At 56.8% G+C, this 22,421-nt stretch overlaps 8 protein-coding genes across 8 annotated transcripts; 3 read left to right on the forward strand and 5 right to left on the reverse strand.

The window, feature by feature from the left end:
- Positions 1-1,744: 1,744 nt before the first annotated feature.
- ASPZODRAFT_42453 (hypothetical protein) lies at positions 1,745-3,667 on the forward strand (the record flags this gene model as incomplete). Its single annotated transcript, XM_022728330.1, has 2 exons — positions 1,745-3,038; positions 3,120-3,667. Coding segments are annotated over 2 exons (1,842 nt in total), but the record flags the coding sequence as incomplete, so codon positions are not given.
- A 511-nt stretch (positions 3,668-4,178) lies between these two features.
- ASPZODRAFT_132296 (hypothetical protein) lies at positions 4,179-6,316 on the forward strand. Its single transcript, XM_022722980.1, has 4 exons — positions 4,179-4,313; positions 4,393-5,795; positions 5,850-6,168; positions 6,234-6,316. The coding sequence occupies exons 1-4, from the start codon at positions 4,252-4,254 to the stop codon at positions 6,280-6,282; spliced, it is 1,833 nt and encodes a 610-aa protein (XP_022581814.1). The 5' UTR covers positions 4,179-4,251; the 3' UTR covers positions 6,283-6,316.
- Positions 6,317-7,427: 1,111 nt separating this feature from the next.
- ASPZODRAFT_15985 (hypothetical protein) lies at positions 7,428-8,566 on the reverse strand (the record flags this gene model as incomplete). The annotated part of the gene is made up of 4 exons (XM_022726433.1): positions 7,428-8,100; positions 8,178-8,415; positions 8,464-8,485; positions 8,558-8,566. 4 exons carry the CDS (start codon positions 8,564-8,566, stop codon positions 7,428-7,430), a joined length of 942 nt encoding a protein of 313 aa, XP_022581815.1.
- Positions 8,567-8,665: 99 nt separating this feature from the next.
- On the reverse strand, positions 8,666-10,844 carry ASPZODRAFT_132297 (hypothetical protein). The gene has a single exon (XM_022722981.1). The coding sequence runs from the start codon at positions 10,421-10,423 to the stop codon at positions 8,786-8,788; it is 1,638 nt and encodes a 545-aa protein (XP_022581816.1). The 5' UTR covers positions 10,424-10,844; the 3' UTR covers positions 8,666-8,785.
- Positions 10,845-11,070: 226 nt separating this feature from the next.
- ASPZODRAFT_132298 (hypothetical protein) lies at positions 11,071-13,915 on the reverse strand. Its single transcript, XM_022722982.1, has 5 exons — positions 13,857-13,915; positions 13,703-13,807; positions 12,946-13,646; positions 12,678-12,893; positions 11,071-12,622 (listed from the first exon to the last, which is right to left on the reverse strand). Exons 1-5 carry the CDS (start codon positions 13,863-13,865, stop codon positions 11,236-11,238), a joined length of 2,418 nt encoding a protein of 805 aa, XP_022581817.1. The 5' UTR covers positions 13,866-13,915; the 3' UTR covers positions 11,071-11,235.
- A 382-nt stretch (positions 13,916-14,297) lies between these two features.
- Positions 14,298-15,118, reverse strand: ASPZODRAFT_142050 (hypothetical protein; the record flags this gene model as incomplete). Its single annotated transcript, XM_022724812.1, has 2 exons — positions 14,298-14,557; positions 14,626-15,118. 2 exons carry the CDS (start codon positions 15,116-15,118, stop codon positions 14,298-14,300), a joined length of 753 nt encoding a protein of 250 aa, XP_022581818.1.
- Positions 15,119-15,980: 862 nt separating this feature from the next.
- ASPZODRAFT_159216 (hypothetical protein) lies at positions 15,981-19,730 on the forward strand. Its single transcript, XM_022726386.1, has 6 exons — positions 15,981-16,235; positions 16,294-16,403; positions 16,459-16,835; positions 16,912-17,179; positions 17,242-18,304; positions 18,393-19,730. Exons 1-6 carry the CDS (start codon positions 16,192-16,194, stop codon positions 19,417-19,419), a joined length of 2,889 nt encoding a protein of 962 aa, XP_022581819.1. The 5' UTR covers positions 15,981-16,191; the 3' UTR covers positions 19,420-19,730.
- Positions 19,583-22,060, reverse strand: ASPZODRAFT_159217 (hypothetical protein; the record flags this gene model as incomplete). Its single annotated transcript, XM_022726387.1, has 9 exons — positions 21,779-22,060; positions 21,674-21,702; positions 21,553-21,612; positions 21,348-21,490; positions 21,242-21,290; positions 21,087-21,190; positions 20,547-21,008; positions 19,861-20,485; positions 19,583-19,798 (listed from the first exon to the last, which is right to left on the reverse strand). The coding sequence occupies exons 1-9, from the start codon at positions 21,810-21,812 to the stop codon at positions 19,583-19,585; spliced, it is 1,722 nt and encodes a 573-aa protein (XP_022581820.1). The 5' UTR covers positions 21,813-22,060.
- Between the last annotated feature and the right edge of the window lie 361 nt (positions 22,061-22,421).

The raw sequence follows: 22,421 nt of genomic DNA on the forward strand, positions 1-22,421 counted from the left end.
CGACGATCTTCGAAGAAACGATGGTGATGGCTTTCAATAATGATACCTTGAGAATGTGGTCGTGGGGGAACTCCAGTGGTTATGGATCAAACGCGAGCTACTGGCAGGGTTCCTATGGAGTCTCCAGCTCAGAAAGAAGTGGTGAGCTTCATTCCACGACCTCATATTTGGTCTCAATGTGCCGATCGCCACGATCGCCACGATCGCTACGATCAGCCCAGGATACCGGGTGAAATCCTTTCACGAGGGGGTATTCTGCTCTGTACGGAGTACTCCTACTCCGTACGATCCGAATTATTCTTACGGATGATAGCCAGGGCCGTCGGTTAGAAAGCCTCGTCACTCATCACGGGTCCTGTGACGAGGCTGCAGGGTCCGTAGGGGTCATTTCTTTCGGCAAACTTACTCGGAGTACGGAGCGTTCCCACGGACAATAACCTATAATAATGAATCATGGAGGAAATGTGTCCCTGCAAGGAGAACCGGCAGTCCTTGCTCTGTACTCCGTACTCCCCCGCTGACGGGTCTTCTAACGATGAACTGGTTGATATACGCTACGAGGATTCCGTACAAGACAAGCTCAACAAGCATCAACTAGCCAAGGAGGCAACTAATGTCTAGTGAATACCATCTGGTTCAAGCCAAGAACGCATGCGTAATGCTGCGCTCGCTACTGCAACCTAGCGAGTCGCATTGGCCATGGCCATTGTTGACTAAGAATAGACGCTTCCGAGTAAAATGAGGCTTGTCTGGATCGCAAGTTGGATTGAGATTCGAGGAACCTGGGGCAATAATCGCAGATGAGAGAAATCCTGGTCCTTGCTTCCACGCAAGGCATCCTCTCCTCTCCTCATCTCCCCTCTCCTCTCATCGCCTCCTCGTCGAATGCTTTATAACAAACTCATTTAGGCTCTGCGGGGTAGCGTAAGAGCAACGCAATCGCCACGTACTTTCACGGCTTCTGGACCGTTTTGGGGAGCTTCTATGGAGTCGGCGAAATAATAATAATTTTTTTTTTCATCTGCTTGTCTTGTTCGACTGGCAGACGCGATGATCCAGGCCATCCGATCAGCTGATTGATTGATTGACTGTCACGGACGTCTGGTCCTAGTTATCGCTCTCCTTTCTTTATTTCCCCAGGCGTCCGATCGGTTTCACATTCATCTCTCATCTTGTCTTTATCTCTCATCTCTTCTTCTCTTGACTCTTCTTCTCTTGACTGTTCTCCTCTTGACTGTTCTCTTCTTCTCTTCTTCCTAGTTGCAAGTCAGGTACGTCGATCACCCGAAAAATCAGTCGGACGGATCAATCAGTCAGACGCGTCTCTTCCCTTTCATCCATCTCCTTCGATTCTTTTCTTATTCTCCTGCTTGCAGACAGCCGCCTCGCATTGTTCGTTTATCGACTGCGATCCATGGTCCCTCCGGGTTCCTCCCCTGCTGATTGCTCAGCGTTACACCGGCTGCGTGCCGCCGCTTCCAGCGAGAACCTCCAGAACGAGACGGACGGGCATGGCGACCTTTCAGTCCCTGTCTTGAGTCACAGTGCTGCCCTGCAGACCCAGACGCAGACACCATGCCTCCATCCTCCAGCCCTTGACGCTGTGGCGCCCCGCGTGGGTGCGCCTTCAAATACCTCCGCATTCCCGCCCACCCTCCAGATCCGGACCGACTTTGCCAGCGCCGTCTCTCCTCATTCTCATCCTCATCATCATCATCATCATCATCATCTTGCCTTCGAGTCGGACCATCACTCCGGTCTGCATCACAGCCTGTCAACTGCAAGTCTCCCGCGCCGCACCCCGAGCTTTCGCGCCCTCATGGCCGGGCCTAACTCGAGCGCCGGCTCGCTGTCGCCCGCCTCGCTCCTGTCTTCGCCCCAGCTCGCCGCCATTGGTGACCTCACCCCGCTCCCCTCGCCTGTCAACGGGCTGTCGCCCTGGCGCACGATCCCGCGCTCCGACTCACAATTGCTCTCGCGATCGCCCTCCGGTGCCTCGCGATCAGGTTCAAGTCTCAGCCTGCGCGCCAGCGACCTGGCGCCCTCCACCTCGCGATCGCGCATGAAGCCCTACCCGGGTCTGGATAAATTGGGAGAGGAGTCGTCCCCCACCACGCTCGACACATCCACTACTACACCTGTCGCCTCTTCTTCTTCTTCTTCTCCTTCTACCGCGACGCGTCGACACTCGCGCAATCGCAGTCTGAGCGAGTACGTGCCCCCCGCGCGCAGTGTGCCCTTGCACCCGCGGCCGGTCGCCGTCTCCGGTACGGGGCCCTCGTCGGGCATCGTCTCCTCCTCGAGCACTGACTCCACGTCCAACACCAACGCCCTGCATCGGGAACAGTACCTGGCGGTTCAGCGCGGCATCACCATCGCCACCGCTAGGCCTCCGACCCCGCCACGCAGCGCCCACAGCGGCTCGGAAGCCACCGATGATGACGAGCCGGTCATCAGACATCATCCGTCGCAGAATGGGGTCGAGGAGATCTACTCGGTGCGTTCCATTCGCACCAACCAACCGCGCAAGTACCGTAAACTGCGCCAGCTCGGTCAGGGCACTTTCAGCCAGGTCAGTTTGGCCGTACGCATCGAAGCCGCGGGTGAACGCAATCACTCTCATCATCACTCCTCCCATCATTACAACCATCACAACCACCACCACCAACAACACTCGAATGGAGTTCCCAAGATTCCCTCGTCGCTGCCACCGAAACTGGTCGCCGTGAAGATTATCGAGTCCGGCCCGGCCGGCGGCGCCGACGAAGAACGGGTCGAGGTTTCTCTAAAGCGTGAAGTCGACATTCTCAAGTCGGTCAACCATCCGTCACTTGTGCAACTGAAAGCGTTCGGCAGCGATGAGAAGCGCGCCCTGCTTGTGCTCGACTACTGTCCTGGCGGAGACCTCTTCGACTTTGCCTCGTCGGGGTTGAAGCCTATGAGCCCCGCCCTCATTCGTCGTATCTTCGCAGAACTCGTAGCCGCCGTTCGATATCTGCATTCCCACTTTATCGTCCATCGCGATATCAAACTGGAGAGTATGTTCCGCCCTTCCCCCCTCTTCCCCTCTTAACTTGCTCCGCCAATCTGTGTGTAAACCATCCCCGCTGACAATCTAGATGTGCTCGTCACTCTCCCTCCTGCGGCCATGGAAAAGATCACCGACTGGCGCACCTACGACCGGGCCGTGGTCACGCTCAGCGATCTGGGTCTTTCCCGCCGCATCCCCGAACCCCCGGAGAGCGCCCTGTTGCAGACGCGCTGCGGGAGTGAAGACTACGCCGCGCCAGAGATCCTCATGGGCCAGCCATACGACGGCCGCTCAACGGATGCCTGGGCACTTGGCGTCCTGTTATATGCGATGATGGAGAACCGCCTCCCCTTTGATGTGCTGCCCGGCACGCGCGGCGACCCGGCCAAGCTCCGCGCCCGCACAGTGCACCGCATCGCTCGCCTGGAATGGTCATGGTACCGCTTCGCGGATGCCGACGGCGACTGGGACCCAGCCAAGGGCGCCGAGCTCGAGGCGGCGCGCGAGTGTGTCGAGGGTCTCCTGAAGCGGAACACCCGGCGCAAGACTCTCGGCGAGATCGCCGCCCTCGACTGGGTGCGCGAGGCTATCGATGTGCCGACGGGGTTGAAACGCGGTGACCAAGAGGTTCCTTGACCCTCTTCTCTTCTTCCCTTCTCTTCTCTTCTTCCGATCTACTTTTTTCTCTTCTCTCACTTGTTTTCACACCATTTTCGCCCATGATGTACGCTTGATGTGTTCCGATTCTTAGAGACTATACCCGTTTATACTCATCTCCTGTTGATTATACTGTTGATCTTTTGTCATCTTCTGTCTGACTACGCTGCTCTGTCTGGTCTTCTTTCCATAGATTGTATTATATATACTCAATTAATCTCACTTATATAATCTCACTGATACAATGACTTATACAATTAACTTTATGATGACTCTGCATAACCAGATCTTGTTTCTTACGCTGCGTCATTTGGGGCCAGCTCGTCACGTGCCGGGGAGCGCCGGCGCGACTCCGGAGCTGGAAATCGCTCGATGCGGATTGGCCCGTCCCGTGACTCCGCCCCGACTTCGCTGCGGAGAGCCAGAATAAAATGTCAACTTCACCTGTGGGCAACTGCAACTCAGGCAACTCAGGCAATCGCTGTTCATCCCCATCCATTGCTGGTTGATTGATTCATCCCTGGTTCACCTCCTGCCATTCCAGCTGTGAGCTGACTCGCACCATGCTTCTCGCTCAGACCCGGGGGCGTCTGCCCTCTGCTCTGCGGAGCGTCTCTCAATCTGCGTATGACGATAGCTCGAGCTCCTTCTCTGGTGCCTTTGACTCTGTTGAACGCCTTGCTGACGTGTTGAATTGGTTCCAGTCGGGCGCTCTCGACAACGCCGCGGTATGCTGCTGCTTCCGACTCGACCGAAAAGATCATGAACCGCGTGTCGAGCACCATCACACAGCCCGTCTCCCAGGGTGCCTCGCAGGCGATGCTGTACGCCACGGGACTGACGGAGGAGGACATGAACAAGGCGCAGGTGGGCATTTCGTCGGTGTGGTTCAGCGGCAACCCGTGCAACATGCACCTGCTGGCGCTCAACAACAAGGTGCGCGAGGGAGTGCAGCGGGCGGGCTTGGTGGGCTTCCAGTTTAACACGATCGGAGTCAGTGACGGTATCTCGATGGGCACACCTGGTATGCGCTTCTCGCTGCAGAGCCGAGACCTGATTGCCGACTCGATCGAGACGGTCATGGGGGGCCAATGGTACGACGCCAACATCAGCATTCCCGGTTGCGACAAGAACATGCCCGGTGTGATGATGGCCATGGGCCGTGTCAACCGCCCCAGTCTGATGGTGTACGGCGGTAGCATCCGGGCCGGGTGCGCGTCGACGCAGAACAACGCCCAGGTGGACATTGTCTCGGCCTTCCAGGCGTACGGCCAGTTCATCAGCGGGGAGATCACCGAGCCCCAGCGCTTCGACATCATCCGCCACGCCTGCCCCGGCCAGGGTGCATGCGGTGGCATGTACACGGCCAACACCATGGCCAGCGCCATCGAGACCATGGGCATGACCCTGCCCGGCTCCTCGTCCAACCCGGCCGACTCGCAGGCCAAGGTGTTCGAGTGCCTGGCGGCGGGAGGCGCCATCAAGCGCCTGCTGGCGGAGGACATTCGCCCGTCGGATATCATGACCCGCCAGGCGTTCGAGGATGCGATGGTTGTCGTCAACATCACCGGCGGCTCCACCAACGCCGTGCTGCACCTGATCGCCATCGCCGACGCAGTGGGCATCAAGCTCACCATCGACGACTTCCAGGCCGTCTCGGACCGGATCCCCTTCATCGCCGATCTCAAGCCCTCGGGCAAGTACGTGTTTGCCGACCTGCACGACATCGGCGGTACCCCGGCCCTGCTCAAGTACCTGCTCAAGGAAGGGCTGATCGACGGCTCCCGCATGACCGTCACCGGTGAAACCATGGCCAAGAACCTGGAGAAGGCGCCCGACTTCCCTACGGACCAGAAGATCTTCCTGCCCATCACCGACCCGATCAAGAAGACCGGTCATATCCAGATCCTGCGCGGCTCGCTGGCCCCCGGCGGCTGCGTCGGTAAGATCACGGGCAAGGAGGGAACCATCTTCCGCGGCAAGGCTCGCGTCTTCGACCACGAGGACGACTTCATCGCGGCCCTCGAGCGCAAGGAGATCAAGAAGGAGGACAAGACCGTCGTTGTCATCCGCTACACGGGCCCCAAGGGTGGGCCTGGCATGCCTGGTATTTTTCCCCTTGGATTTATTTCTAGACTATTTCCGTACTAACTGCGTCAAGAAATGCTTAAGCCCTCATCCGCCCTGATGGGCGCTGGTCTCGGCAAGTCCTGCGCCCTGATCACCGACGGCCGGTTCTCTGGCGGCTCCCACGGTTTCCTGATCGGCCACATCGTGCCCGAGGCCGCGGTGGGAGGGCCCATCGGTCTCGTCGAGGACGGCGACATGATCACCATCGACGCGGAGACGCGCGTGCTCGACCTCGAAGTCGACCAGGAGATCCTCGTCGAGCGCCGCAAGGAGTGGGAAGTCCGCAAGGCGGAGGGTAAGCTTCCCAAGACCGGCTTGGAATTGCGCGGTACTCTTGGAAAATACGCCAGGTGAGTTCCTCTTTTCTTTTTTTCAAAAGTTTCCCCTCTTCTTTGTGTCTTGCTAATTCCAGTAGAAATGTCAAGGATGCCAGCCACGGGTGCATTACCGATGCGTTGGACTAAATCATAAAAGTGTACTTTATAATTATCGCAGGCTAAGGCGAGTCATTAAATAAATTTGTTCAATATGTAGTGATTTCCAGATATTCTAATCGATGATATTGACGTCAATAATCCAATTCAAAAGATATCTATTTAAACACGAAGCATTCATAAGGACTACCACTCTTCTCCTCCCCGTCATATCTAGACAGTCCTATTCTCCAGAAGCATCACGCGCATTGGCAGAGGGTTCATGGCCGTGAGTCTAGCATCCTTGAACCTATCGTGCAGCCCTGAGAGAATGTTCCCAAGGTTTGAGAGCCGGCTGGACTGTTCGCCAATAGCCTAGAGAAGCATACTTGCTGGCTAGGGGATATAACGGCTTGGTAGCGAGGATAGTCCTTGGTTTGTGAATAGAACTAGACTCTTATCAGATTGAACAAGAGTGTTGACTCCAGACTTCTCACCTGAATATGTACTCTTTCTAAGAGAGATTTATGGCATATGATTTGGACATTGCACAGTGGATTGCCTGGTTGGTGCATTGCATAGTTGTAGATGTTCTTGCGGTGCCATTCGGATGGTATCTCCAAGACCGTATTTGGGGGCAAAAACGGTCAAGGTAGGCTGAGATGTCCAGCATGGCGGTACGTTTAAGGATGAATCTATACAGTGTTGTGCCGTACATCTTGGTCTAGGAAAGAAACTGTTGAGCCGGTAGGTCTTCTTCGCTAGCCACGCAGTGATGTCTTCGAAGGGATTCGCAGATCTACAGATATTAGCTGTGCGGTGTGGTGTGCTTGTGGGGATAAGAGGCCGTCTTACAAAAGCAACACGCTTGAAGCCGCTCTCGGTGAATCGGAGTGTTGGACACCTGCTCCAAGGATGGAGTATGACAGCCCTGTCTCTTGACGGATGCCATCTAACTATCCGTCTGTTGAAGGCATCGTCGGTACTTTATGGCTGGATATATATGGTATAGTATAGATATAGAGAAGAAAATGATATGGGAAGGGGTAAGGAGAGACACAGGATAGAAGTATATATACTACGGATTTTGTCTGCAGGTATCCGGTGAATACGCAGGCAGCCATAATAAGTACTCTCTCAGGATTAGAATAATAGACTAGAATAGGCTGGAAGAATCTACTGAGAAAGAGAGAAGATCACCACGTCCGCCTCGTCCTGCTCCACAGGCGGACAAAATCCACCTTCTCCTGCACACCCAGCCCAACACGCTTGACACGGCCCAGACGAGCCAGCGACTCGCCCACGGAATCCAGCAGGGCCTTTTCAGGGGGAGTCAGTCCGTCGTCAGCGAGAACATTGCCACTGCCACTGCTGCCGGGGACTGTAATGCTCTCCGCGATCCGCACACGAATACAGTGCGTAGGCTTACTCAGGAGCGTCCAGAGGAAGCTCAGATACGAGCCCGGGAGAGGCGTCACGACATCGACAGGCGTATAGCGCAAACTGACAGGGAACAAGCGCGTCGCGGGCGGCACCCCCACCACCGAGGGACTGAGCGGGAGAACCCCTCGGCCATTCGTAGTCGTGCATTCGGGGAACAAAACAAGCGGCCGACTCGGGTACCGGCGCAGCAGGGTGTCGATATCCACGAGCTTCGTGCTGGGCGGGGGAGTCACCCGCGGCGGTGCGAACGCCCGCACCACCGCTTGAAAGAGCGACAGGTGTTCTACCTGTTTTGTACGCGGGTACGAAGCCGTAAAGACCGGATCAAACACTGCGGCGAGGTAGATTGCGTCGATGGGGGAGGTGAACGAGGCGGCGATCACGGCGCCTTTGCCTGGAAGGCGGGTTTTATTCTGCGCGAGGGACCTTCTCACAGATAGAAACAGTTAGAGAGATGAAGTATAGGAAGAGGTGTTAGTCAAGAGGTATGGGAAGAAATGTACCCCCTCTTCACTCCGTCAATCTGCAGATCTATCCACCAGATACTCGGTACACCCAGGATACACCATAATGCAGCCTTATTGCCCAACGAGCCGATCGGTAGCCACTGCAGGACGGCGAAATACGACACGCAGGCGACGAGGAAAAACACGAGCCGGAAGCAGAACAGGGCCACGCGCAGTGGAAATTGGATGCCCAGCGGCTCGGGGGGGATGGGCAGGAAGGGAGCGATGCCGGAGCCTGAAAGTCAGCAAGTTAAAGATAGGTATAGTCGTTGGATCGACATACCTCTGTCGCGGAATTGAGAGAACTTCTCCATCGTGGCTCTGTGTCAGATCTTTGTATTTTGAGTTGGATTGTGTGGCAGGAGTCGAGTCTAGACTCTAGACATGTGACAGTCACGTGATGGCGTTATTTACAATGGTATATAGTATAACCAGCATTAATAGTATTCCAGAGCCTGGATCTACCCGGTTGATAAGAACAGCTTCTGTGAGTTAGTTGTTTTGATGAAGTAATTCTATGAATACGAGTACACGAGTGAAAGAGCAGAAGTAAAGAGAAGAAAATGAAATATATAGATGAATATAGAAATAATATATATAGCCAATCAGTCGATATCTTCCTTGGGCTCCTCTCTGATGCCCGGCGGTAAGCGGAAAGCAAAAACGGCGACACCGACGAGAGCGAAGAGGCCGGAGGTCATCATCCAGGCGAGACCGACCCAGACGCCGCCGATCTCGAGGCCGAGCTTGAAGACGTTTGTGATGGTGAGGCTGGCGACGACGTTGCCGACGGCCTGCAGGACCTCGATGAAGGTGTAGAGACGGGCGGTCTCGTCGCGCTTGACCATGACGGTGATGAGGGAGCGGGTGACGAACATGAAGCCCGATCCGGCGGACTGGACGAGTAAGCTCGGGGCCAGCAGGAGAACGGAGGGGGAGAGGCCGATCCCCAGGGTGCCGACGATCAGGCAGATGATGCTGCCGCGGGCGATGCGAAGATCTTTCAGCGGGGGGGACATGGAGAGCAGGAGGCGTTTCGAGAGTTGAGGGAGGACAAAGATGAAGAACGGCACGTTGAGGGCGGGCTTGAAGGAGACGAGCAGGTTCGCCTGCGCCAGCGGCCAGGCGAACCGCGTGGACACGTACTGCACCAGGAACCACGAGGAGCCACGTGAAAGCCGGTAGACCAGGAAGGCGGACAGCAGGAGCAAGACCTGTCGGTTGCGGAAGATGAACATGTATGGGGAGATGGTGGCTTGCGCTTTGTTGCGGAGGGCGAAGAAGACGGACGAGGGGTGAGTGATGCCGTAGAATAAAGATGGTAACGATGATGATGATGATGATGATGATGATGATGATGATGGATGGGTGTGGTGTAGGGATTCCTTGATGGCGGCTTCATCGAGATCCGACAGTTCAACGTCTTCTTCTTTTTGCTGATCCTTCGACGGGAGGTGTAGGGTTTCCGGCAGCAAGACGGCGAAGAGCATGCCCAGGAAGATGACGCCGTAGCCGATGAGCAAGGGGATCCAAGGATTGAAGGCCATGAGCAGGGAACTGGCGGCGCTGGCGACAAAGTCGGCGGCCATGCCGGCGACGCCGAACTGAAAGAAGATGGAGGCGCGCTGGGCGTCGGTGGTGACGTCGGCCATCATGGTCCAGATGATGGCGAAGGCGACGACGGGCCCGCCGCCGAACAGCCAGCCCAGGGAGGAGAACCAGGTGGCGCGCAGGGGAAACACGTTGGGGAACCACATGACGACGAGCATGATGAGGTTGTTGATGGCGAAGCCGGGGATGCCGAGACAGATGGTGGCCTTGCGCCCGATGCGGTCCGCCAGCAGACCGTAGGGGATGGCGAGGATGGCGCTGAGCAGGCCATCGAAGAACTCCGAATACCCCTTGACGATGGCGACCTCGGCCTGCACTTCCGTCACCTTGCACAGCTCCTCGGGGATCTCGCCCGTGGCGGGGATCTGGCTGGGGTCGTGGGCGGCCCAGTAGTCGCGACAAGCGATGGCCTCGAAGATGCGGGTCATTGGGCCGTGGACCATGGGCATGCCCATCTCGATGGTCATGATCATGGCGAATAGAATGATCATCAGACGAGTGCGCAGCTCTGGCGAGGGCGTGTGCCCGTGCCCGGCGCTTGCTGGGCGCGCTGCATCTCCGTGATCGAGAAAGGGGGCGTCTTCGGCATCAAAGTCGTCTTCGAAGTGTGCGGGCGGCACGAGGGTTGTCATTTCTTCTCCCTTGAATAAAATAGGAGAGAGGAGAGGAGAGAGGAGAGAGGGGGAAGAGAGGAGGGAGAGGGGGAAGAGAGGGAGGGAGAGTCAGAAGAACTAATTACTAGAGACCGGATAAGAGGCTCAACATGGCCTGATTACAAAGGAAAGAAGAAGGAATGAATCAGCAAGGGATAGCAACACATGTGCGCCTCATTGACGGCCAGAATATCCAGAGCAGACGAAGGATAAGGACAGATTGAGGAGGAGCAGGCAGTCGCAATAACTGACAGGAGGTCTGAGACTAGTGAGACGAGTCTTATCGAATCGCCGATCATCTATTATTATCTGTGGATCGTGGCGTCTTCAATCGGCCCAAATGTCCATCTTTTCCAGACCTGCGAAGACGACAGAATCCATTCATTCCCAGACCTCGTCGTCAATGAATAAGAACAATAGGAAGAATGGGAGGAATGTCAGTTGCGGATGACTAATGAGTCCAGACGCTGGCTCAGACGCTAAACCCGGAATGGACTCGACTGCTACTGCTGCAGGAACGACCGAGGGGACTGACCAATCGGATCGCTGCGCCAGATCCAACGTGATCGCAGGCCTTGCGCTGATTGGCCGGGCACATCGCCGCGTGTACGTGACGAAGCCTTACGGGCAAATCAGATTAGATGTACATATTATTTGTGGTATGTATTGTTTGTGGTATGTATACCTATTTGTGTATGTATTATTTGTGGTATTGTAAGTATGTACTTCTAGTACAGTCTTCCAGTACAGTCTTCCAGTACCAAGGAGTACTGGGTACGTAGTAGTACCTATTACATGTCGACCTCTTCAAAAAGACCCCCCCGGATCTGCACCAGAGCAGCTAGCTCGAGGAGAAACTCGTACAGGATGGCCACGTTGGTAAGCACATGGCCGAGACTGGCAGTGACCGAAGTCCCGTCGGAAACAGCCTGCTCGGCGACCGTCTTGGGCGAGGCACGCACTGGAAACGGGGCGGCGAGGCGTCTGCGGAGCTGCTCGGCCGCTAGACTTGGCGAGGGGGACGAGGAGCGGGAGGGAGGATCACTGTCGTAGCTGTCCTGGTCGTAGGAACGAGGCGGGGAAGACATGGTTGCGTCCGACCGGCGGCCACGCGGGGATGTCGTTGACTCGGGAGCGGACTGGGTGGTCTCCGACAAGGCAGGAGATGACCCCTGCAGCAGCGCTCGACGGGCAGCAATTAAGATATCAAAGTCCGGGATCTCCTGCCGCCACTGCTCCACATCCTGCACCAGACGGTGGAGAATGGCCGTCAGCACGGGCGTGTCGCGGCTCGCCCACGTCGGTTCCTCGTACGCCCGCTGGATCTGGTCCAGCATCGACGCGGGATCGGGGGCCAAGTCGACGCCGCCGGGAGTCGAGGGCCGCGAGATGACTACCCCCTGCTCCTCACCGTCAATGCTCGATGCGGTCTGGTATTTCGCCGGGTCTACCAGGATCCAGCCGTCCAGCGAGACAAGATGCGATGAGGCGATGCTGCCTAGAACCTCCGTCAGGGCGAGGTTGACCACCACGCTGTTGGTGAAGAAGGTCTCCAGGTGGGCCAGCAGTTCCCGGAAGATGGGGTCTGTCCGGCGCAGCTCGAGCGGGTACTCGGCGACGTCGTCAGACGAGCTTGGAAGACACAGGCGGGATTCGAGCGTCCAGGCGGCGTCCTTCAGGTACGTGTCGTACGAGCTGTCGAGCGTGGCATCCTCGACGACCAACGAAGTCGCCAGCTGGAACAGCTGGCGCAGCTCCGCGTTCAGCGCGCCCACCGTGCGTGGCCGCGGCGGCGGGCCAGGCACCGTGCGGACCAGCGACCGGGTGAAGGCGTGGTGCCGTTGAAGGATCACCGTCAGCAGTCGCAGGGTGGCTAGGATGGTCTGTCGGTTGGACGACTCGAGGCCCAGCAGCACCAGGTCGCGCAGGTTGAACAGCGAGGGCGACGGTTTCGCCGCCTCTTCGGCAAACGCCGTCAGGGCGTTGAGCGACTTGCGTCGGCTCACGGACATGTCGGGATGCGTGGCGTGTGGGTGCGCGGGGGACGCGAGCAGGTACTGCAGGATCTGTTGGATAAGATCCGCCTGGTCGATCGATTCGAGGATCCGGTATAGATACGTGAGCACCGCCGATGTAGACCCGCCTTCCACGTCGGACGACTCGAGCAGCGAGGGATATCTAGGGTAGTCAGGTAGTCAGGCTAGTCTTGAGTAAATCATGGTTATTGACTTACAGCAATTGCTGCAGGAACAAGATCTGGAAATGGTCTAGCAGCGTCCCGTTCACCTCCAGCGATTTGCAGTGGTCAATGGTATCCTGCCAGAACAGCAAGTATGACAGGAACGAATCCATGGCGCGTCCGAGACGAGGATGCAATGAAACATCCTGCTGTTGATCCGAGAGGGCGACAACGGTCGGCAGATTCTCATCGTGTGGTTCAAACGAGAGGCTGTACTATTAGTAAAGGAAGGGAACCCTAGAGAATGGAAGGGAATCTTTACCTTCCCAGCTGGCTATACAAAGCCCCCAGCCCCGTGGCCATCAGAGTGGCCAGATCACTCTCGATCAACCACCGCTCCAGCGGCTTGGATCGGGACGCCGTCTCGATCAGATACAGGAGCCCCGTGCGGGCAAAATCGCCCGCCCGTCCCTCATGATGGACATAGTCGACGAGCAGATAGAAGAGGGGAAATTCATCGCGTCTTGTGGCACCGGCAAACTCTTTCACAACGGTATTGCTGCTTTCTGTTGTCTTCGTCGCGTCCGTCTCGGAAACACCGGCAAGACGCGGGGTAAACCAGGCGGGGAGAATGGTAGGTTGTAGACGGATATTATTCGAGACGCCGAAGAGCAGCTCGACGAGTCTGGTCTCGACATCCTCGGCTCTGGTGTCAGCGCGGCGGACGAGGTCGACGAGCGCCCTGGCGAAAAGACGACTATCAACCACCCCGTCCAGCTCGGCATCGATCAGCGTGTTGAAGAAGACGGCGGCGGCGCGGAGGATGTCGTCGTCGTGCGCCGAGAGGGCCAGCTTCGTCACCGTCACGTAGATCTGCGAAGTCGACGCCGACGCCAGACACGGGTGCGGTGCTGGGCCGCGCGACTCGTCGCTCAGCACGGCATTCAGACGGTCGATGCAGCTGCGGGTGTGCAGCGTGGCGGCGTGGTCGCCGGGGGTGGCATTGCTGGACCGCCAGATTTGCTGCCATCACCACGTTAGTTTATATCCTCTATTTTTCCAATCTGTATCTGATGTACCTGCAAAGCATTGCATGTCCGCTTAAACGCCGCCAGCCGCTCCGTAGGTGAGGTGGTTCTAAGGGTCTTCGCGGACGCGCGGGAACCGCCAATGAGCCGAGACCACTGTTGCTGTCAGTCTAGGGGGAAAGAATGCAGGGCCTGGCACGCGTACAAAGTCCATTGCATACTATCTCATGGCTAGCGTGGGAGTTGACCGTCGTCGACTGAGAGTTGACTGTCGTGTCGACTGAGTGGGCTATCGAGTTGGCTGAGACGCGTTGTTGGAGTCAGGCAACAAGGCAGGAAGGAAGAAACATAAGGCAGAAGGCAGAAGGCAACAAGGCATAAGGCAACAAGGCAACAATGCCCAAGGCATCAAGGCATCCACAAGATAAGCTCTTTTTTTTGACTACGTAGTATGCTATTTGAGCACTCCATAGTTTGTAACTATATCTTATAGATTACTTGTATCATCATATAACCATCAAGTCAAGTAGAAGAATTAAGATTTTGGTAAAATATACACGAAAGACTAGCCACCAACGCCCGAGTATGCGCCGCTCCGTCCGTCTAGGTGTCACATCACTCATAAGGAAACCCAAAGGACACGAGTTTAGTCGCTGTCGTCCTTGGGCCGGCGACCGCCGCGCTTCCGCTTGGGCTCGTTGTGGTCGCTGCCGTCATCTTCGTGTTTGCGCCCGCCAGCGGGCTGGTCGGGGACCTTGGCGATGATGTCGGCGAGGAAGTCGAGCACCTCGTCCTTGGCGACGGCCTGCTTGAGATGGAGGGCCGTGACGCGTTTCGAGTTCCGGTCTTTGGCTTCCTTGGCTGCTTTGGTGACGAGTTGGATCATGAACAGTTCCAACGCTTTGGCTGTAGAAATACATTAGCCATTGTGTTTTTTTTTTTTTTTTACTTTCCATACTAAGTTTGCAACGTACAAACAGCAATTGGAGTCACCTGGGCGACTTTTCCCACATCCTCATCCGCCTGCATGATGCGTTTGATGCGCGCGACGGGAAACTTGGTCTTGACCTCGATGCCGGCCGCGGGACTCTGTTTTATCGGCTCCTCCGGCAGCATGGGCGGTTCGACGAAGGGGGCGGCGGCCTCGGGGGCAACCGCGACGGGCATGGGCACGGTGGGTTCGGGGTCGGCAACGCGTGCGACACGAGCAGAACGCCTGGCCATCTCGGAAGAATAGCTGCTGCTGCTGGCGACGTCCTCAGGGCTGCCGGGGGGCACGTATTGCTGGGGGATCCGACTCGGCGGGGTGGTGAAGAAGGGCGAGGCGTCGTACGAGGCGCGGTGGGCGACGGGGCTCGTCAGCGTCAGCGGGGGGGCGGCCGCGGCAGGGTCGGAGGCAGGCAGCACGGAGGGGAGAGACGAGAAATCGGGGGATCGGGGTCTGTAGGAGCTGTCTTGGTCGGTCATGTCTAAAAAAGAGAGATTAGTTATAGATTAGTCTAGTGTCAGTGTGGAGGCTAACAGTAAGTAACCAGTCCCCAGTGGATAACAGAGACACATACCAGGTACCTTTCCAAAGCGTGGTCAAAACATACCCGAGTATGTTGCGATACAACGTATCAGCAGAGATCAGTTAATGATTCTTGAGCTGATAGACTCTGTAGTTGTAGAGGTAGTAGTAGTAGTAATAGCAGTACTGACAGTGAATAGTAGAAGGTGCGTGGAAGTAGTTCGTGGCAGTAGCAGAATCCCAAGCTTGCTCATATAAAAGAACGGCGGACGCAGGCCCCTTTTTAACCCTGCGCCCTGCCGAAAATCAGCAGAAAAAAAGCGAGCCGTGGGTCCAAGCATATCTTATTCTTCATTCATTCATTCATTCTTCCAGATTTTTATCTGATTCCTTGTTATTCACTATGTTATTCACTATGTTATTTTATGGAATATCATGATTATTTTTTAACTAAATATTTATAATGTCATGTCTACTTGCCAGTGATGATATAGAGCTCCAGAGATGTACGGGCTGAAACTGTCTCAGTATCGCCGTCTGCCTACGAGGCCTCATCGCTGACGGACATTACTTGATCTAATCTGAGGCGTGGCAATCACTGTTTATAGAGTATGATAGGGGTCTGGAAATATTGAGATGGATAGTAGTATAGAAAGTCAACTGTTTAGAATACTTCATTCACCCTGTATAGTGGAAGAGTAGAAGACAAAGAATACTGTGAGAGAGCAGCGGCTGCCTCAGGCCTCACGGAGCCACGTTCTTCCGGTCCGGGTCTCGACGCCAAAATCCGACCGTCACGACGAACGATTTGGCACGATTGACAGAGCATGTCGCCGCCTGCTGGACGCCCGGGAGATACGGTTTCTTTGTTCGCTGACGCTGCTGCTGCTTCCCAGGCTGAGCCAGCCATGTCAGCTACCTCGTTCTTCATCCCCGCCGTTGCCCTGTCATAAGACCTCGGACCAGAACCGTGGCTGCCGACCGTTGCAGGCCTGCTCCTGCTCCTGCTCCTGCTCCTGCCCCAGTCCCAATGGCCGTGGCGGACCAGCCTTCGGGCCTGATGGACATTGCGAGGTAGGTGGGAGGGGGTGTTTTCTGCCATCTTATTTTCGCTCGGTGCTGACTGCGACAGCTCCCTGACTCAGGATGAGATTCCCTTCAAGCTCCGCTGTGCAGTCTGCAACAAGCTTGCGGTCAACGCCTTCCGTCTTCCCTGCTGCGACCAGGCAATCTGCGAGAACTGTAGGTTCCGACCCCGGTTTGTGCGGGGTATGCTTACTGAACGTGTTAAAACCAGGCCAGACCTCCCTCCCCGAAACCTGTCCCGTGTGCGCCCACACGCCCATCTCGCCCGACCTTTGCAAACCTAATAAGGCGCTGCGAACCACCTTGAAGGCCTTCCTACGCACAGAGGAGAAAAAACGGGAAAAGGAGCGCGCCTCGGCTACCCCTGCGACCCCCAGTATCGCCACACCTGCCGACGCCGCTGCTCAGCTGCAGCAGGAAGCGCCCGTCACGGGAGATGCGCCGCTGAAAGACCCTGCTCCGAATACAGCTGGCGATCTTGTCTCAGAGGTAGAAGCCAAGCCAGAGGATGTGGCAGGGGAACAACTGGAGCCTACGGATTCAGCCGCCGTGCTGACCGACCACGGCGAAGCTGCCGAGCAGCCTCAGGTACAACCATTTACCTCTTGTGTTCATCGAAGAAAAAAAAGAAAAAAAAAAAAAAAAAAAAAACTAACAACCATAGATCGAGGACGCAGAACCATCCACCGATGTCGCCGATGTACAGGAGTCAAACGAGACTGCCGCAGGAGACGGGACGGTAGATGACAGCGAGTCGCAAGACCCTAGCCAGCAGTCGATGATGCAGGCCTCAGGGCCCGGCCAGATGTTCCCGAACGGTATGGGCTTCAACATGAACACTGGCGGATTCCCGAATGCGAACATGGGCTGGCCGGGTAACACCAACTTCCCGATGGGGTTTATGCCCGGGATGTTCAACTTTCAAAACATGGGTACGAACCGATACTTCAGTTACCCCAAATACGCGATAAAGACCTAGCTAACAGAAGTTCAGGAATGGGGATGGGCCCGATGACTCAGGGGATGTATGGGGGGTATGGGATGAACATGAATGGCATGAACAATGGCATGAGCATGGGGATGAACATGGGCTTCGACGCGGGGCAGGGCATGTACGGAGGCGGAGGGTGGGATGGCTCGCAGCAGAACACTATGTGGAATGGAGGCCAAGATAAATTCAATCCAAATGCGTTCGCAAATGGCATGGGCCCTGCTCCCTATGGTGGTGGCCATTCTGGATTTGGTGGCTATAACGCCAATTACTCCCAAGGTCATCATCATTATCCTCCCACCGGCTACACTGCCAGAGGAGGCAACAACCTGCGTGGTCGTGGCGGCGGATATGGCCCTGCGGCCGGTCGAGGCCGTGGTGGTGCAGCAGCAGCAGCAGCAACAGGAGGAGCAGGAGGCTACAACTATCCCCCCAATGCTAACTACTCCAACTATCCGGATAGTTCTAATCAGATGCAGACTCACCCCGACGGCGTATCGGCGGATGTCTCATCGACGACTGATCAACCCCCTAGTGCCGATGCTGACCCTAATAAGATCCCCAACGACGAACTCGCCCCGGGAGGGGAGGATGAGCATCCCAAGGAGGCTACCGCCGCAGACGAGGCAGCAGATGGTAGACCTGCAGAAATCATGCCTTTTACCGACGCATCTGTTCCGGTAGAAGGAGAGCAGCAGCAAGAGCAGCAGCAAGAAGAGCAGCAAGAAGAACATCAACAACTGCGTGGTATCCCCACCATCGATAGTCTCGATCACCAGGACGACCCGCACCACCACGGCTTCCACCCTATGATGTCGGGAATGTCTGGTCCCATGGGGCCTGGGCCTGGGCCTGGTTTTCCACGCGGGGGCGGCTACATGCGCGGCGGCCACTTCGGTCGTGGTGGTCCCAACGGTTTCGGAAGAGGAGGAGGCTTCATGGCAGGGAACAATGGGCCCATCGAACCTAGAGGGTTAGGAGTCGAGGGTGCTCCGGCTGCTCCGCGCGCCATGCGAGAGGGATTGCCCAATACTAGTGTCTTGCGGCAGCGCATGTTCCAGCGAGGGTTCCCGGGGGTTCAACCTGAGCCTAGGTACTTTATGTTTATTGCTTTCATTGCTGATTGCTTGACCCGTGCTAACGTCTTGTATTAGTGAAACATCTGCACCACAAGATCCAGACGCAAGTCAATCAAGGACGATCTCTCGCCAAGCGACACCAGACCGCCAGCGTCGGTCTAACCGCTCGCAAAGCCCCCGCGACAGTGACGAGGGCACCGACCAGCGGCGAGACCGCGACGACCGCGACGACCGCGACGACCGCAGATCTCGCCGCGGCGATCACCCGCAGAGCGAGGAGCATGTCGCGTCCGCATCGATCCAGGAAGGAGGTGCGCGCTCCCGTTCCGCGTCGGTGGATTCCCCGCGCAAACCTTCTGCCTCTACTCGTCGAGAACGGAACCGTCGTGGAGGTCGTCGCTCGCGCCGGTCGCGTCGGCATCGAACTCGCTCGCGTAGTCGGACGCCCAGTCGCAACGGCGAGGTTCGTGATAGTGTACCTCCTGTGACTGAGGGATCGCGAAATAGAATTGGTCAGGAAAGGGATCGACGCAGAGACCGTGATCGTGAACGTGATCGTGAACGTGAACGTGAACGCGAACGAGACCGTGATCGAGAGCGTGAACGAGACCGTGATCGAGACCGCGAACGAGACCGTGATCGAGACCGTGATCGCAGAGACCGCGACCGCGAGCGCGAAAGAGAGAGAACGCGCGAACGGGACAGGGAACGAGACCGCGAGCGACCGCGCGACAGGAAACGGTCTCGCCGCGACCGCAGCGAGTCCCCCGGCAGCGAGTACTCGCGCCACCACTCCTCGCGACGAGTCAAACGCCGAGACGAGCATGACAATGCCAACACGAATACCCCCGACGAGCGCACAGGGAACGGCAACAACAACCGCAGTTCCGCTCGAGCATCTGCACAGCCCGAAAAGGACCCGCACACGCTGGAGCGCGAGGCACGCAACCGCGAACGCATGCTCAAGGAGCAGCAGAGACGGGAAGCCATGGGCGGCGCCAGCAGCCGACGACGTGTGAGCTACAAGTATGAAGATGAGGAGACCCAGAGTGCGCGGGCGGCTCGTGTGGAACAGGAGAGAGAGGCGGGGAGGTGGCATTAACTGCAACTGCAATCTAGAATCTAATGCATCTACTCATAGTACAAAGGAGACATCATAGTACGGCGTAAAGTGTACTATTGCACGGGAATTGTATTGGAAAATCTACTTGTATATTCATTGCTAGGACAATATGCTAAACTACATGGACTAGGACAGGCACACCTCAAGCAAGCTTGCTCTTGAGAGACTCGATCTCCTCGGTGAGGGCCTGCATCTGCTGCGCCTGCGTGGCGATGGTCTTGGTTTGCTCGGCGATCAGCGACTTGATGGACTCGATCTCCTGCTGGACACTATCTGCGACGACCGAGTTGGAGGATGAGATGGGTTCGGGCACGGGGGTCGCCGCGCCGGGAGTGGCGATGGGCGAGCGCTCGGGGGTCTGACAGATATAGGTCAGAAAGAGTATAGGGAGTATAGGGAGTATAGAAGGAAATTGCTTACCACAATCTTGGAGACCTCCGGACGTTCCACGGGCTTGGAGATATCCTCGAAGCTGGAGTCGTCGTCGTCGGCGGGCTCGGCTTCCTCGTCATCGGCAAACTTGTTGACCATGGCCGCCATGGAGGCACCCTGGTCCTTCATCGAGGGGGCAGGACGCACCACGATGGTGGGGGTGGGCTCGGGGACGGCGACGGGCTCCGGGGTCTTCTTGACGGGCACGGGCAAGGGCTCGGGCTCGGACGCGCTCACCGTCGCGTTGGGCTTCTCCTGGACGCTCGTGACCTCCTTGAGACCCTGACCGTCGTAGAGACTGGCCATGGAGACCTTGGGCGGGATGGCCTCCTTGCCTGAGAACCACTCGGACGCGCCCATGGCGGGCTTCAAACCGATGGTGGGAGGGTAGATGTCGTCCTGGAAAGTTTCCGAGCGGCGCGGGACAATGAATGAGATAGGCTCGATGTACGAGTCGCTGACCGTCTTGAACGCGCGGGTCACCTCGTTCTCGTGCATGTTCACGCCGCGCTTGGGCATGAAGGCAATGCCGCGCTGGGGATCGCTCGACTTGTATTCGGAGAGGAATTCAAACTTGTCGTTTTCTAACTCGAAGTAGCGAATGTTGCCGTCACTTTTTCCCAATTAGTACGATGCTGAATCAAACAAAAAAGACACCAAAAAGCAAGTCTCACCCTCTACCAGCCAGGTATAGACACTGGGTTCCGTCATCCCAGAAAGGCATACACACACCCGAGATGGAATCCAGCATCTTGAAGCCGTTGATGGGCTCGCGAGGGGCACGGAAGTCCCACAGGGCCAGCTGGCGGTCGCTCATCTTGGAGAAACCGGTGGTAGCGATCCGGTCGCGTTCACCCAGCCAGACTGCGCGACTGTTCTTTGCACCGGAGTGGCCTGCCGTCTCCTGCGCGGGGCGTTCCTGACGCACATCCCATATCCGCAGCTTCTTGTCGCGCGAGGTGGTGACCAGCAGCGAGCCGTTGGCGCTCCACGACTGCGACTGCACGATATCCCCGACGTTGAGGGTCAGCTTGGCCTGACCGGCCTCGATATCCCAGATCTTCACGGTGAAATCGCCCGAGGCTGTGGCCAGGATGTTCTCGGCCGCGGGGTTGAACAGCACGTGCCCGACCTTCCTGCATCATCGCACAGCGGATCAGCGGGTTGCATGGGTGAGAGGACGAAAAAGCAAGAACAGAAAATAAAGAGCTCACCGAGGATGACCGCTCAGTTTACCAACAGGCGCAATGTCCTGAATCTCATCGGGTTCGCAGTTGGGGTGGAGGGTAAAGCCCTCAGGGACTCGCCAGAGGAAGACCTGCAGGGGTCAGCCAGATAAAATAGCCCTCTTCTTTTTTTCGGTACGTACCTTGCCATCATCAGAGCCAGAGGCAATAAGCGAGTCATTGAAAGGGTTCCTAGCCAGTCTTTCAGCACCCATTGTTGTTGCAGCAATGCCCGCGCGCAGCACTCACCAGTCGGTGTCCAGGACCACGGCAGTGTGTCCCCGGAAAAGAGGGATCCTCTCAGGCAATTTGCCCCGTTCCTCCAGAGGAATCACAGCAAAGGCGCCGCCACCGCCAGCCTCCCAGTTGACAGACAAATACTGAGGGTTAACCTGAAAGAGGGTGTCAGACCGTGTCTCCCACCAGCAGCGCTGAGCCAGCCGACGCAACGCACCTTGACCAGATTGGTATCCCAGGCATTTCTCGAGACGCGAAGATTATCGTAGCATTGTTCCTGTATCAATTCTCAGCCTCAACCGCCCTCCCCAATGACGCCGGGGGGGGTTGTCGCGCACCTTTCTCGTCGATCGCCCGAAGACGTGTCCTAAAGCCCAGCAGGTGGTCAGCCTCCCACGATCCGACACTGCCGAAGCGCCAGGGCAGCAGAGCACAGCACTCACGGTATTTAGAGGAGCGCACGAAACGGCCGGACATTTTGCAAGCGTCGTGTCCGCAATGGATCTCTCGGTATGAGGGGGAAGGCAGAGGAGGGGGGGGGACCAGGGGGCGTCGGCTGGCATAAGAAGCAGTTTACTTTACGCAGAGCAAGGGCCACGGGGGGAAACCAGCGGCACCATGGGCAACGGCGCAGCAGCGCTAGTGAGGCACGACATGCAGCTGCCTACATATGTAGTATATACAGCGAGTTTCTACACCATCCTACATAATACTATCCCACCGAGCACAGCACCTTCTCGAGAATAACGATGGGAAAGCCGTATTCCAGACGAAAGGCGAGCGGCGAGGAACACGTGAGCCTGTCGCCCAAAGCAGCCTAGCGCAACGGGCGAGCCCCGCCCGGGTCCTGCTGAGTCAGCAGGGTGTGTTTGGCTTGTTTGTTTATCCACAGGCGGTTCTCAGGGCAACGAAAGGCCAGGGCAGCGAAGAACTTGTCCATGGCATCATCCACGCTGCGGCGCAGATCGGGCCATCTAGACGTCTAGATAAGAGAGACAAAGGTTGAGGGTGTTCTGGCTCTGACTCTGACTCTGACTGCTGACGCCCTGGCATTGTCTGTCGCTGCGTGTCTTTGTTTTTCTTCTT

This window comes from Penicilliopsis zonata (assembly GCF_001890105.1).
Source record: "Penicilliopsis zonata CBS 506.65 unplaced genomic scaffold ASPZOscaffold_6, whole genome shotgun sequence".
Taxonomy (NCBI): Eukaryota; Fungi; Ascomycota; class Eurotiomycetes; order Eurotiales; family Aspergillaceae; genus Penicilliopsis; species Penicilliopsis zonata.